General features: G+C 42.6%; 1 protein-coding gene across 1 annotated transcript in view; it reads left to right on the plus strand.

Moving 5' to 3' along the window:
- Positions 1-15,983, plus strand: part of MCM8 (minichromosome maintenance 8 homologous recombination repair factor) — an 88,244-nt gene that overhangs the window by 44,155 nt on the left and 28,106 nt on the right. Inside the window, exon 11 of the mRNA XM_030196309.1 lies at positions 10,555-10,585. Coding sequence (XP_030052169.1) covers positions 10,555-10,585 — 31 coding nt within the window. The remainder of the gene's footprint in view (positions 1-10,554; positions 10,586-15,983) is intronic.

Below are 15,983 nucleotides of genomic sequence, written 5' to 3' on the forward strand. Positions count from 1 at the left end.
TCGAGTTCACAGTGAAGCTTTGGGACCTGCTGTTTGGTGCCTTTGTTAGGAAGTTGAATAAGTCATTTTGACAGATGTGGGGCCAGATAACCACAGATTCTTTAGTTATTAGGGATGGTTATGCTCTGGTGCTTGGTCTCTTCCCAAGGCATTTCTGGAATCACTCTCATTCTTGCCTAAAAGTGCCAGCAATCTGTCAGATCTTATTCAGATTACTTCACTTAGAAGTGGTGGTTCCGCTAGGATGCACAGGAGACATTTTACAGAGGTCTCGTCTCTCTTGATGCTCTTCAGAGTCAAGAGTTCCACCTTGTACTACCACTAGCACCAGAGGTCAGACAGAGGTTCAACTGTTGCCTGCGCAGCAACAATCTGTCCAAAGGAAAGAGTTTGGAAACCCCAAATTGGATCCTTGACAATGGATGCAAGTCTCACAGGTTGGTGGGCATATTACCTTGACAAATGGGCACACAGTCGTGGTCCTTGTTGGAAGCTCAGTGGTTAATTAACCATTAGGAAGCATGAGCAATCCATTTAGACCTCCTGGAATTTCTTCAGCTACTTCAGAACAAAGTGGTAAAGATTCTCTCAGACAGCATGACAACAGTAGCCTAACAAACAAGGAGAAACAAGTGGCAGAAGAGGTGCAGATGTTGATGGATTGAGTGAAGGAGAATCTGGAAGAGATCTCGGTGGCAATCAGCTGGTACCCAAAATATCCAGGCAGACTAACTCAGCAGAAATTCCATGCATCCAGGAGAATGGAGTCTAGCAGAGGATGCTTTCTTGGAAGTGGTACACTGTTGGGGTTAGCTGATCACGGACATGATGGCTACAGGTCAAAATGTGAAAGTTTCAGCCCTTTTCACTTGGTGAAAGGATTGGAGGTCCAAAGGAATAGATACCTTAATTCAATCATAGGTGTGTTTGGGTCTTCTATGTGTATTTCTGCTGTGGCTGTTCACAGGCAGAAACAACAAAGAGAGTCCAATTCTCCCGTAAAAAACAACAGAAAAAACAAAAGAACGGAAGAACTCAAAAGAACCAGACTCAAAAATATATGAAAAGCCAAATTTATTGCACAAGACCCTACACGGTCCGTGTTTCGGCCAAAAGGGCCTTCCTCAGGGGTCTAAAAAACAAAACATACAATATATCATAAAACTTAATAAATACTAACATATAAATTTAAGATAAAAATAAAAATAAAAGATCAATGATAAACCGCAAAGATAACATATTACTATAATGGTAAGAATATAAACCATAAACAATCAAAATTTCTTTCAGATAGGTTCATTAAGAGAGGATATCCCAAAACATGCATTAGGAAAGGATTTCACAGAGCATGCGATATAACAAGAGAAGAACTTCTACAAACTGAGGGCAAATCGAAGATGGCCCCTGATATTGTATGCAATTTTCGGTTCTCTTCATATAGCCATCAATTCAAAAATATCATCAAAAAACATTGGCACATTATACAGACACTCCCTTGTTTCAAGGATATCATACCCATATTCGCCGTTTCCAAAAATCCAAATTTAAAAGATCGCTTAGTTCCATCGGCACTCCCTACATTGAATAGATCTGTAGTAACGAAAAATGGCCATAAACCCTGCAATACGTGTTCTGTTTGTATCCATTCATTGACCCTTCGAGAGTTCATACACCCTAAGACTCAAAAACATTATAAATTAAACTTTAACAGTGATTGCAAAACACAAAATGTGGTATACATAGTTTTATGCCCGTGTGGTCTAATATATGTTGGCAAGACTAACAGAATGATTAAGGTTAGAATTATAGAGCACCGTAGCTGTATTAAGAGACAACTTAGGACGGCACCCTTGGTGGACCACTGGATAGAGGCTGGACATAATTTAGACGACATAAAATTTTTTATCTTTAAAACACTTAAAAAAGGCTGTCGAGGTGGTAACTTAGACAGCATGCTGCTGAGAGCAGAACAACGTGCTATTTATGAATTAGACACAGTAACCCCAAATGGTTTAAATAAGGAGTTAGAATTAATACATTTTTTGTAATAAAAATCTTTTTCCATATTGTCCATCTTTAAGTTCCGATATACTTGCATTCTGTTTCATAATTGGGTTTCATTGTTCATACCATACAAGACATATAACCAGCTTTGTGCTTGTTGTAGCCTTACCCACACTTCATCAAAACGAACCGCATACAGGTTACTATTCAAGTGGACAACTGTGATTATCGTACAATGTTTGCTTTTGACAGGCTGCCTTGTTATCTTACATTCCCGCTACCCTGCGCTCGGTGCAACCCTATTCATTATATTATTTGTCAATTCATTAAAATGTGTTGTATGCAAGTCATTATTTAAGCGGACAATTAAGATTAGCATATAGCCTATACATGTCATTGATTACTTTTTGACAGTTCGTCCTGCTACTCTGTTTTCTTTCAAACGATCTCGGTCTTGATTCCCATTGGCTTTCATTAACATCAGATGTCATCTCACGGCACGTACGTCGCTTTGAACTTTAAATTGCAGCGCTTTCTCTACACTGGTTTTCATTTCGATTACACGGCTTATGCATCAGCTTGGATAGGATCAGCAGGCAAGTTTTTCATTATATTTATTGGACATAAGTATATTTCCATTAATGGTGTACGTCGTTTTGAACTCTAAATTATAGCGTTTTATTTATATTAACTTTAATCTCGATTACAAGGTTTATGTATTAGTTCGGGCAGCACCAGTAGGTTATGCTTTTTTACAATACATTTTAGATATAAGTATAGACTTTCACCGACTTTCATTACCAAATTTAGCTGTAACCTGTGGCTTAGAGTGCATTGCAAGGTTTTTATATATATGTGCACACTGTTCAATACAATTGTTTAACTAGGGTGTCACCCTCAGAGAAAATATACTTCTTAGTTTTTATTATAAAACCCTTCAGTTTGCAACGCTTCTAATTTTACCTATTTTTATTTACCTTTTTATTTTACCAGTATTTTCTGAATATTACCTTTCTACAATGGGTAATTCCGAAACGACTCAGACGTTCATTTCTTTGGATGTCAATCCTTTTTAGTAGTTAGTATATTTTGCATAAACGCTCGTGGTAACAATTCATTCTGCTTTTCTCTAGGGATATAATACACATTACTGTTAAGTTGAACTATGTTCACATATCTGTAGGGCTCATGCCATTTACCAAATGCGGTGGTTAATATATTTTTCTCATATATTTGCATATTTATTTATATATATGTTTTTGTTTAGATCTGTCCGAATTTGAATGAATCTTTGGATGTATATATGAATATTTGTATAAGCCAATTTATAGGTATGTCATAATCTCATTTTTCAATAATAATTTCTTTTCAAGAACATATTTATGTAAATCCACTCTGATTGCTTTTGGTCGCATCATTATAATTTATTGTATATGTTTTTGGTTGCATTATCATGTTTCCTTTACCCTTCATTTGTATAAGATATCTCTATATGTTTATGGTTTATATTCTTACCATTATAGTAATATGTTATCTTTGCGGTTTATCATTGATCTTTTATTTTTATTTTTATCTTAAATTTATATGTTAGTATTTATTAAGTTTTATGATATATTGTATGTTTTGTTTTTTAGACCCCTGAGGAAGGCCCTTTTGGCCGAAACACGGACCGTGTAGGGTCTTGTGCAATAAATTTGGCTTTTCATATATTTTTGAGTCTGGTTCTTTTGAGTTCTTCCGTTCTTTTGTTTTTTCTGTTCACAGGCAGAGTCATTCAAAGGAGTAGAGAAGCATGAGGGTCTAGTAGTGTTTATAGCTCTGGCCCTCTGAAGGCGTGGATAACATGAGGAGGGACCTAGCAAATCTTGAAAAATGGCAGCTCAGATTTAATGCTAAAAAATACAGGGATATACATTAGGGCTGCAAAAACCTGAGGGAACAGTACAGTTTAGGGGGTGAAGAACTTCTGTGCACGAAAGAGGAATGGAACTTGGGTATGATTGTCAGTGATGATCTTAAGTTGGCCAAACAGGTAGAAAAGGCGACACTGAAAGCTAGAAAGATGCTTGGGTGCATAGGGAAAGGAATGGCAAGTAGGATGATGCACCTATATTTGACACCTCATTTAGAATATTGTGTACAATTCTGGAGACTGCATCTTCAAAAAAATATAAACAGGATAGAGTCGATCCAGAGGGCGACTACTAAAATGGTAAGTGGCCTTTGTCATATAGTGTATGGGGACAGACTTAAAGATTTCAATATGTGTGCTTTGAAAGAAAGGCAAGAAAGAGGAGATATGATAGAGATGTTTAAATACCTATTTGGCACAAATGCACAGAGGGCGAGTCTTTTTCAATTGAAAGGAAGTTCTGGGGCAAGACTCAGAAGTAACCTGAGGAAATATTACTTCAAGGAATGGTGTAATGGCCTCCCGGTGGAGGTAGTGAAGACGAAAACTGTATCTTAATTCAAGAAAGCTTGGGACAAGTACATAGGATCTCTAAGGGAGTGTAGATGGCATGGATGGGCAGACTGGATAGGCTATATGGTCTTTATCTGCCTTCATTTTTCTATGTTTCTATGGATTGGCCATGAAAACCCTGGTAGGGGGAACTTGATGCATCTGAAAGTAGAGGATCCTCTCTATCTCTGGTGAGCAGGGAACATCTGTTGGTTCAAGGCCCAATCAGCATGCTAGACATGCCTGTTTTGTCTTATGACTTGGCTCTTGAGAGGGAAAAACTAAAGAAGAAAAGTGGTATATCAAGAATCTAACAATCAAACAAAAAGGTCTACCTCATTAGCATACATATAGATTTGGAGATTTCTTTTGAGAATTTGTGTCAAGATAAGTTTTTCCATTGCATTCTTCTGTTCCAGATAATTTGGATTTCTTGCAGGATGGTTTGGACAAAGGGCTGGCACTCACCTCATTGAAGGTACAACTGGCTGCTTAGTCCTGTTTTAGAAGCCTAGTGAAGGGAAAGACCTTGGTTTTGCATCCGGACATGGTATATATTATTTTCAGGCTTAAAGTTATCAATCTGCTGCATCGTTCTTTGATAGTCTCCCCCCACCTCCCCCCTGGGATTTAAACTAGTTTTTGTTGACCTTAGTCCAGTCTTTTGGACCTCTGAATTCTGCAACCTTAAAAGATATGACTCTTAATACAGTTTTTCTGGTCAGTATTTAGGTTAAAAAAAATTGTAATTAAATTCCTTATTTACTGCCTTTCGGTGATACAATCAAAGTGGTGACCCTAGTGGTCTCACAGTCTAAGTTTTATGCCTGGGGTAGTGGAGGGTTAAGTGACTTGCCCAGGGTCACAAGGAGCCACAGTGGGAATTGAGCCTAATTCCCTGATTTCTCAGCCCACTGCAGTAACCGCTAGGCAAATTTCAGAATTACAGACCTTGCCTGTAATGTATTTTGTCACCTTGTCACCTCTCGTTTAGACTACTGCAATCTGCTTCTTGCTGGCCTCCCACTTAGTCACCTCTCCCCTCTCCAGTCGGTTCAAAACTCTGCTGCCCGTCTCATCTTCCGCCAGGGTCGCTTTACTCATACTACCCCTCTCCTCAAGACCCTTCACTGGCTCCCTATCCGTTTTCGCATCCTGTTCAAACTTCTTCTACTAACCTATAAATGTACTCACTCTGCTGCTCCCCAGTATCTCTCCACACTCGTCCATTCCTACACCTCTTCCCGTGCATTCCGCTCCATGGATAAATCCTTCTTATCTGTTCCCTTCTCCACTACTGCCAACTCCAGACTTTGCGCCTTTTGTCTCGCTGCACCCTACGCCTGGAATAAACTTCCTGAGCCCCTACGTCTTGCCCCATCCTTGGCCACCTTTAAATCTAGACTGAAAGCCCACCTCTTTAACATTGCTTTTGACTCGTAACCACTTGTAACCACTCGCCTCCACCTATCCTCCTCTCTTCCTTCCCATTCACATTAATTGATTTGATTTGCTTACTTTATTTATTTTTTGTCTATTAGATTGTAAGCTCTTTGAGCAGGGACTGTCTTTCTTCTATGTTTGTGCAGCGCTGCGTACGCTTTGTAGCGCTATAGAAATGCTAAATAGTAGTAGTAGTAGTAGTGGTCTATAGTAGAGAATGACACAGAGGCAAAGATTGTCCCCATCCCTACCCTATCCCCGCAACAGTTCAAAAAGCAAGCAGTAGTGTTTTTATTGAAAACTAGTTCAACAAAGCCCGTTTCTTCAAAAATGAAACAGGCCCTAGGAAGGCTCTTGTCTAAGCGATGTCCCCTCCCTCCCCTCCGTGCCCCGCGATTCTGACCTCCCCTCCATGTGCAGCGATTCTCCTCTGTCCTGCTGTGCCCTGTGATTCTGGCTTCCCCTCCATTTCCAGCGATCCTCCTCTGCCCTGCCCATCCCCTCCATGTCCAGCGATTCTGGCCTTCCCTCCATGTCCAGCGATTCTCCTCTTCCCCTGCCCTTCCCTCCGTATCCCAGGATTCTGGCCTCCCCTCCATGTCCAGCGATTCTCCTCTGCCCTGCCCTCCCATCCGTGTCCAACGATTCTCTCCTCTCCTACCATCCCATCCATGTCCAGCGATTGTCCTGTGCCCTGCCCTTCCATCTGTGTCCCGCGATTCTCCTCTGCCCTGCCCTCCCATCTGTGTCCCGCGATTCTCCTCTGTCCTGCCTTCCATCCGTGTCCCGTGATTCTCTCCTCTCCTCTCATTCCATCCCATCCATGTCCATCAATTCTCCTCTGCCCTGCCCTCCCCTCCCCTCAATGTACTGCAATTCTGTCCTCCCCTCCATCTGAGCGGCAGCAGGCAGGTTGGGCTCACGTCGCCTCCAGCGTTCCCTCTCAGTGTCCCGCCCTCCTCTGATGTCATTTCGTCTCTACGCAAGGGCGGGATAATGAGAGGGAAGGGAACGCTGGAGGCAAGCTGATGTCACCAAGATGTTACGAACCCAGCCAGCCAGCCAGCCAGCCAGCCAGAGAACCTTGAGGTAAATTATTATATAGATGATGGAAGTAGTGTGGTAGCGTTTGAGTTTGTGGGGACAGGGTTGGGATGGGGCCAAAGCTTGTGGGGATGGGGACAGACTTTGTCCCCGTGCCATTCTCTAGCCTTTAGTAAGGAAAAGGTTGTGCTTAGACCAGTTTCATCATTCCGTCCCAAAGTGGTGTCGTCCTTCCATCTGAATCAGACTATTTCTTTACCTGTTTTTCAGGATTTTAAAAATGGGAGTAGTACAGTTGCATTGCATAAATTGGATGTGGGACGCATGTTGAAGTACCTGAAGTGTATGGAGGCAATAAGGAAACCAGATAAGCTCTTTTTTTTTTTTTTGTGGACCCCCATAAAAAGGAAGCAACATCAAAAGTGACAGTTGCTTGATAGGTTAAAGAGGCTATTTCTTCTCCATTCTTTTGACTGTCACTACAGATTGGATGTTCAAGCTCAAAGTGATTCGGCTCTTGGGGCTAAAGTGTGAGTGGCAGAGTTTTCAGTGTCCCACCCTCAGTAAGTACCGCTTTGATACATCCCAAGCATCTGAACTGGTATGGTGGAACAATAAGGATGGGTACATTTTATTTCCTTATGTCCAGAACCCACGCGTGGTTCTTAGCATCAGTTTGTTTTCAATTTCCAGAAGCACAAACATTTTGGTTAGTTTTGTTATTCCTGTTGGATCTTTAGGCTGAAGGTCTTTAACCTTTGTTAATGGTTCTCTGAGCAATTCATTAGCTCCTAGGGGAGTTATTTTTCCTTTTAATTGCCTGTGCTCTTCTACTTTGTTATAATAAATACTGACTAGCCCAGGGGTTGCGCAGGGTTCTTAAGTGATAAGATCACACCCAGTAGTTCCCAGTCTCCACCTACTGGCAAGACAGCAAAAAACCTAAGCATCTGCAGGCTGATGCTCAGAATTCCCATGGTAAAGCCAACAGCACAGAACTCATACTGCTGGAACAGCACAGAAAACTAGCTTGCCAATGCTTGAAGGAAGTGGTGTTCAAATTATATGCGTGCAGTAAATGCAATATCGGGGGGGGGGGGGGGGGGGACGTGCTTGGCACATGGTAAAAAGAGTTTCATAATAAACTCAGGTCTTGTGCGCATGTGCTAGGCAAACCTGAAAGCGAAGCACACAGTGCCCGTTTTCTGTGCCTTTAAATATAAGATTTTCAAAAAATGTTTTTAAATTTGGAAGACAGGAAAAAGGCCCCAATGTGTGCTTTCATTTTCAGGTTTTCTCAGACTCTTGCACATTTATTTCTTTGTACCGGTGCTTACAGGCTTGCACAGACTTTCTTCCACTCCAAAAAAAAATCAAAACCCGGAAGATTTTAAAGATAGAATCGTGAGAAATCTTCTCTTCAAACATCTTAACATCTGCTCCGAGCAACAGTTAAGTTTTCAGTGGTAAGGGCAGGTTTTGTTTTGTGTGCTGTTCTCTGAGCTTTGGGAAGGAGTAGGAAATGACATCATTAACATCCGTTTGACTATATTTGCATGCTATTTGCATTTTGGCGTGCACATTGTCTCCTGCGCTAGAGCCCTGTGAGCATTCTGTGCTCACTGACCACTGGCGCTTGTCTGGTACTAATCACCTCTAGCACCGGCGTTACGTTCTGAGCATTGGCCCACTGGACTGGTTTTTGAGGGAAAATTTTCAGGTAAGAACTAATTTACCCGTTTTTAAAATTATATGTACATTTCTTGTTTAATTAAAATTTGATATACCACTCGTCAGCAAACCACCTGAGTAGTGTAGATAAGTACAGGGATTTTTTTTTGAGGGGGCACTTGGGGGTACTGAGTACTGGCACCTTTTCCATTGTCTGATAAAATTGATCCATGGTCCCCAAGTTTTAATGAAACAGCTCAGACTGTACACACCAATTCTGCCTTGTCATAGATTTTGTGACTGGTTGCAGAGGGCCTGGCTATTGTGGGGTGGGCTCCTCAGTGATCACCCCACCCCTGAAGGGTGGCAGGCATTTGAGTACGGGCACCTTTTTTGCTAGAAAAAACACACTACATTATATAAAAATATATATAAGAAGAGTAAAAATAATAAAACACAGTCATATCAGGAAGATGAAATCCATCATACAGAGGACAGAAAAGAAAAGAATTACTCACTTTGCTAAGTTCCAGGCTAGGCTCCCCCTGGCTCCCATAATCATTTATTATGATGTACTTAATAGGAATAACACAGAGAGAAAAGGTAGGTCTCAAGAGACCCACCATAGAGAAGGATACATAACATTAAAAATAGAGCTTCACCCTTTATCAAGACAAATATGCCTAAAAGACGGAACTATCAAAAGGTCTGTTGTGCGGACCAAAGAGTATTAAAAGAGGAATAAGGAAGCAGTAGGCAGAACAAGAAATAGCAGAAATCCGGAATAATAAAGTTTATGCACTAATGTCAGAATAAGATAAGCCTTTAAGGGATAAGCAACCAGTGTTCGGCTTTAAGTAGAGGTGATCAAAGCTGCACGCACTGATAATAAGGTTGACAGCTACATTTGTAATTGTATGAAGATGTATATGCGAAACTCATAAAGCATGGAACAAAGCATTAACAGTAATCCAGTGGGAGACGTGACAGAATTGAAGGAAGAAAACTTCACGTTTTGTGAGGTGGGGTGTGAAAGAAAGAGAGAAGGTTCCTCTGGGTTAGTATGTTAAAGGGGTCTGAACTCACCAGGCAGAAGTGCTTTCGGTGTGCCTGCTACTTCCTTCCCTCCTCAAACTAAATGGAAGAGGTAGACTACACCCCTCTCAAGTGTTACTCCAAAGGTGCTCTGTGCTGGCTTACAGCCTTTCAGTACAGGCCTATGTGCAAGTGCTGCCATGTCCTGTTCTCCTTCCAACAGCAAATGCATCACAGAAGCTCCCATTGTGCTCTTCCTGTTGGGGGAGGGTGAATCTGCATTGGAAGGCCCTGTGCCAGCACAGAGCACCTTTTGGATCTACATCAGAAGAGGTAGGCTGACAGTGGCCACATGAGGAGTGTTAGATGCTGGCCATGGGACCAGGGGATCAAACAGAAGATGATTCACTGGTCCCTGGATGGATAGGGAGGAGAAGGGGAGATGCTGGCCTTGAAAGCAGGGGAAAGAATAGGAGAGAGATGCTCTCCTGCTGCCCCACTGTCCACCCCCCCCCCCCCCCCATCAAATGTGTCCTATAAGCAAGTTGTCATTTTCTCAGTACTTAGGGTAAAAGTTAGGATGCGTCTTGTATGTGAGGCTGACCTATATGTGAGTACCTTGTTTCTCATGCATACCTTGACTGCAGTTCATAAAAACTTCTTTGTTGCATTAAATATTTTAATTTCTGTAATAGCCTTCAGCAATTTATTTCCTACTGCCAAAAAGATATTTGGGCTAACTTGGGATATTTTGTCTTGCTTTCTGGCTACATGTCTATGTGAATAGATTGGTTTTTTTTCCTGCAAAGTTCTCAGTTTGTAGAGTCAGCCTCCGTTTTTTTCGAATGGTCATAGCAGACAGCACATTAATATTATGTTTTCTTGTGTTTCAGCTCTCTTTGCCCTACTATCTATGGCCATGAGGTAAGCATTCATAGGCCTGTATTGATTTTGACTATATCGGTACTGATAAACAGGTTTGGTGCAATAGATCATAGGGAGTTGACCAAAATGCTGATAGTAACACAGTACATGAGGAACCCAATTGGGAACAAAGTATTAGATATTTTTTTGAGTGATGGAGGGTTGACAGATTCTTACTGTCTTTTGCTGACCTAGCATCTCCTTAGCTGACTTTGTTGGAAGAGGCGGGACACAGGGGTGCTTCAGCCATACCTTACCAACCCCCACCCTCCACATACACAATCACAGACACATTTTAACTCCTTAGGCAGGTGCCTAGTCCACCTAGTGCTAGGACTGGCCCTGTATAGCCTCCTTTTGTAATTTTTAATTATCGCCTAAAATATTCATTTACTTTTACCCCTATGCTCATCTGTACAGAACATGCTGCTGTTTCATGGAAGGTGACTCACTGTGAAGTGTACTAAGTGTTATCAGCAAAAATGCTAAAGGCAGGTCTCTGGCAGGCCGGTCTTAGCAAGTGCGGGGCCCTATGCAGACCAATTTGACGAGGCCCCACCTAGCTCCGCCCCCACCCTAACTCCGCCCACCCTAGCCCCACCCCCACCCTAGCTCCAGAGCCGGCCACCCCTCCCTCCGAGCTCCAAGACCCCCAAGCTCCAGGGCTTGTCGATCCTGCACAGTCAATGCCAACTGAAAACCATGTCTTTTTCACAAACACAGATACACCCTAATCCACTATAGAATAAGTAGTAATATTTAAACTTTCTATTTAGACAAAAATTAAACTGAACCCCCAAGATGCCAGACTCTGCATACAATACAACACCACAGAAACAGAAAATGTCCCCTAGTACTGTGCAAAATATAAAAACAACAGATGTAAATTTGAAAAAAAACTAACAAATACCAATCACCACTTTACAAATTAACAAACAGAAACAAAACAAATATAGAAAATAAAATAATACCATTTTATTGGACTAATACGTTTAGCTTTCAGAGGCCAAAACCTCCGTCCTCAGGTCAATACAGTATAGAGCTGTTACAGTATCCTATGCTGACCTGAGGAAGGGGGCTTTGTTCTCTGAAAGTTTGTCAAAATGTATTAAAATTAGTCCAATAAAAAGATTACCTTATTTACATGTTCTATTATAAACATTTATTAACACAGCTACAATACTATATCCTAAAGCAAAAAAAATAAAAATATATATTTTATTTACAGTTTGTCATCTCTGGTTTCTGCTTTCCTCATCTTCTTTTCACTGTCTTCCTTCCATCCAGCATCTGTCTTCACTCTCTCTCTGCCATCCAGTGTCTGCCCTCTCTGCTGTCCCCTCCATCCAATGTCTGCTCTCTCTCCCTGCCCCTTCCGTGCACATCTGCCCTCTATCTCTGCCCCTTCCATTCACTGTCTGCCCTTTCTATCCCTTCCATCCACTGTCTGCCCTTTCTCTCTGCCCCTTCAATCCACCATTTGCCCTCCCTCTCCCATCCATCCAGGTCTGCCCTCCCTCTCGCTCCCCCTTCCATCCAGGATCTGCCCCTCTCTCTGCCCCTTTTTTTCAGCCCCCAGTTCCAGCCCCACTATTCCACCAGTCCCCCATTTCAGCCCCAGCCCTTTTCTCCCACCAGTCCCGAGCTTCAGCCCCCAGCCACTCCTCCCTGTCCCCTTTTCAGCCCCCAGTTTCAACCCCAGTCCCCAGCCCTTTTCTCTCACCAGTCCCAAGCTTCAGCCCCAGCCACTTCTCCCTATCTCCTTTTCAGCCCCCAGTACCCACAGTTTCAGCCCCTGCCCCTTTTCAGCCTCCAGTCCCAGTACTAGCCCCCTTATCCCACCTACCCTCCTTTTCAGCCCCCAGTTCCAGCCCCCTTCATCCACATGCCTTGTATTAGAGCCCCCCTTTTCAGCCCCAGAACCATTCTCCCACCTGACTCACGCATGCCCCATTTTCCCACCAGCCCCATGCATGGCCCCCATTTCCCATATGGCCCCTTCTCAAACCCCAGTTCCAGCCCTCTTCTCCCATCTGAGAACCCCCATCCCACACCCTTCTCCCATCTGAGTCCCCCTTACCCCCTCCCCCCAACTGAGAACCCCCATCCCACACCCTTCTCCCATCTGAGTCCCCCCCCCCCGACCCGACCCGACCCACCTACCAACTCTGTTCTCCTCCTGCTGCACCCACTAACTTAAAAAAAAAATTGAGAAGTGCCGAGTAGCAGGCAGTGCCTCGCGTCTGCCCTGCTAGTAAAAATCTCCTGCACGTCGTCGGGCCGGCCTTCCCGCATTAAGTCCCGCCCTCCTCTGAGGTAATAGGCTCTTCCCGCATTAAGTCCTTCCCTCCTCTGAGGTAATAGGCTATTAACCAGATACACCCCAGCCACAGGATGTATCTCTGATTTCCAGTAGGAAAACACTATTACCAGTACCATGTCCTGCAGCCGAGTTGAAGCTATTCAGCCAACCCGAGGGTTAGCTAGGCCCCGACTGGTGGCAGGTGAACCACCAGGACTAGACAGAACAGGTAATAACGGCTGACCAGAGTCAAAACAAGCTGGTGCTAAAGACTAGGCTGGAGACAGGACAGGAGGCAGGGCTGGAGTCAGGGCACAGGCAAGGCAGGAATAGAGCTGGAACAAGGCTGACATCAAGGCAGGATTCAAGGCAGCAGTCAAGACACACACTAGGAACCTCAAGGAGACAGTGTGAGGGAGCACCCAACTTCCTTTATATGGGCCATGGAACATGACATCACCAGTGGGTGCCCTGTTAGTCCTGCTGTAGATGGCCCTTTAAGTGAAGCATTGTGGCACTGGCACAGTCCAGCATTGGGAGACTCCTGCAGAGGGCAGCCTTCAGGCCCACTGAAACTCCCAGAGCACTGGGAAACGCAGAATGGGTGGCGCATTGCCCTTAGCAGGCCACCTGAGTCCTGGGAAGAACAGCAGACCCAGACCCCGGTGTGCAGTGATGCCAGCAGGTAGGACTGGGCACGGCTATGACCGTGTCACCTTTGGCCTCAAATCAGCTCCCAGGGAAGGAAGGAACTCAGGAATCCCTGTGAAGAATTTTTTGGGTGTTAGAGCTACTAGGGTTTGTGATCAAATACCCAAAGTCCCTTCTTGCCCCTGTACAAAGATTGGAATTTATAGGAGCCCTACTAGGCAAAGCTTAAGCCTGAGCATTCCTTCCAAATTAGCAAGCTGATGCATTGGTCAACTTTGTGCTACAGATTCGGCAAAGCAACCAGGTCACAGCTCAGCAGATGTTGAGGCTCTTAAGCTACATGGCTTCTACTGTGCATGTCACACCTATGGCATGTTTCCATCTGGCCATGGAAAACCTAGCAGATGTCATCACTGTTGCTGTATCTCTCGTGGAGTTGCTGTGGTTGATAATTTGATCCAATTTGATGAAGGGACTCCCATTCCAAATTCCACTATCTCACAAGATTCTAACTTCAGATGCATCTGGCCAGGGTTTGGGAGTTCATATAGATGGGCTTCACACTCAGGATTGGTGGTCTTTTTAGGAGGAACACCTGGAGCTTTGGACAATCTGGAACGCTAATATTCTTCTAGCTACAAAAGGCCAAAATTGGTAAATAATTCCAAATTTGAGAGTCGTGGTATGAAAATAAAGTTGTAAAATATTTATTTGAACATAAATGTATGTATGATGGAACAGAGAGGTTTAAATTATTATGAGTGTTGTACTTAGAAGTTATTAGATTAATCATTGAAAACATATAACATGGTGCCATTCCCTTCAGAATCTTATGAACAAAACAACAAAGCTTATAAAGAATTCTGCCCTCCGCTGGCAGCCAATGAAGCTTTTCATAACATGAAGAAACTCTATCAAATCTGTCCAAGTCACATATAAGGCACATTGTTATATAAATGAAAGACATGAATGAGGGTTCATAGGATGAGGATAAAAGTAGATAGGTTCAGGAGTAATCAAATGAAATATTTCTTTTATGGAAAGGATGATGGATGCGTGGAACAACCCCCCAGTGGAAGTAATGAAGGCAACGTTAGTTTCTAAATCCAAGTAAGCATAGGACAAGCACATAGGATCTCTGAAGGAGAGGGAAAGATTGTAGAGCTTAGTAGTTGATGTGTGTGGTTAGACTATATATAGTCCATGTGTTCTTTACTGTCATTTTCTATGTTTTCTATGTATTTAATATCTACATGTGATTCCTTTGTAAGACTGTAAGGTGGGGCTTAGCCTATGTACACCATATCCTCACAATGTGCAGATCCTATGCCCCTTCTTGCAGAAAAAAAAGGGAGCAATGGATAACATTAGTTCCTGTTTGAGGAGGGTCATGGATTGGTATGGAGTTATAAATTGTGATATTGTGGATGGAAAAGAAGAAACATTCCCTTTTGATCAAGTCAAACTCTTAATGAGCCTCTATTATGGGCTTAGCAGGTATTTATCTAGACACAGAAATGTTTCTGGAACCCCAGGTTGCAGCTATGACTTCTGCTTCCTTTGGCTGAGGTTGTCTCTGTCTTAGGGTGATCTGGTTAGACTGGCCTCGTCTACTGTAGTATCTGGGCTGGGCTACCTTAATTCAGTTGAAAATTGCCCACAAAAGTATTTTTTTAAAAATGACTTTGCATTGAACCTTGAGTTTATCTCACTATCACTCTCTGTCCCCTGATTTATAGCTGACTGTCCTGTTTTTAGTTCTTGTTGATTTGCAAACCATTCTGTGCTGATCAATGTCAAAATCAGTTCAATGATTTGATTAACCGCCTTTTGAGGATACAAAAAAATGGTTTATAGAAAAATGTTAAAAAGTGTCTAAAATTTAATAGTTAAAATTTTAAAAAGTGGAAAGACAAGGAATAATTAACAAGTATTAGAAATAGAGAAAGTGGATAAAGTGAAAGAAAAGGGAGAATGTTATCACAGCAATAGATGGGTAGAAGAGGACAACAAAAAGGTAGAATCAAAAGAGGTGCCCTGTGACTACATCCTGCCCCCTCCTGTAGGTGAAAGAACTTGATCTTGAGACCAATTTTGAACCTGGGGTATGATGATTTAAATTTGTAGGGGTGAGTTTTCGAGAGTGAGATCGGGTACTGAAATCCGGTTAGGCAGCATCCACTGCATTTCCCTGATCAGCCTGTCTCATTGTTTTTAAACACAGAAGCAAAAAAGAGGTTTCTCAAAAAGTTCAAAAAGTACAGACAAAAAATACATTACAAAAATTATTTTATTGTAATTCAAACTTCTTGAAAGAATGAAATACCATAGACACAACGGAGCTAGTAAATCAGATCCAGAAGTTTGATGAATCTTCAAAGCGCCTGCTTAAGCCTTAGCAATAGGCACAAAACATTGATTCACAACGGGATCTGTTTTGCCAAC

This window comes from Microcaecilia unicolor, chromosome 3 (genome assembly GCF_901765095.1).
Source record: "Microcaecilia unicolor chromosome 3, aMicUni1.1, whole genome shotgun sequence".
Lineage (NCBI taxonomy): Eukaryota > Metazoa > Chordata > Amphibia > Gymnophiona > Siphonopidae > Microcaecilia > Microcaecilia unicolor.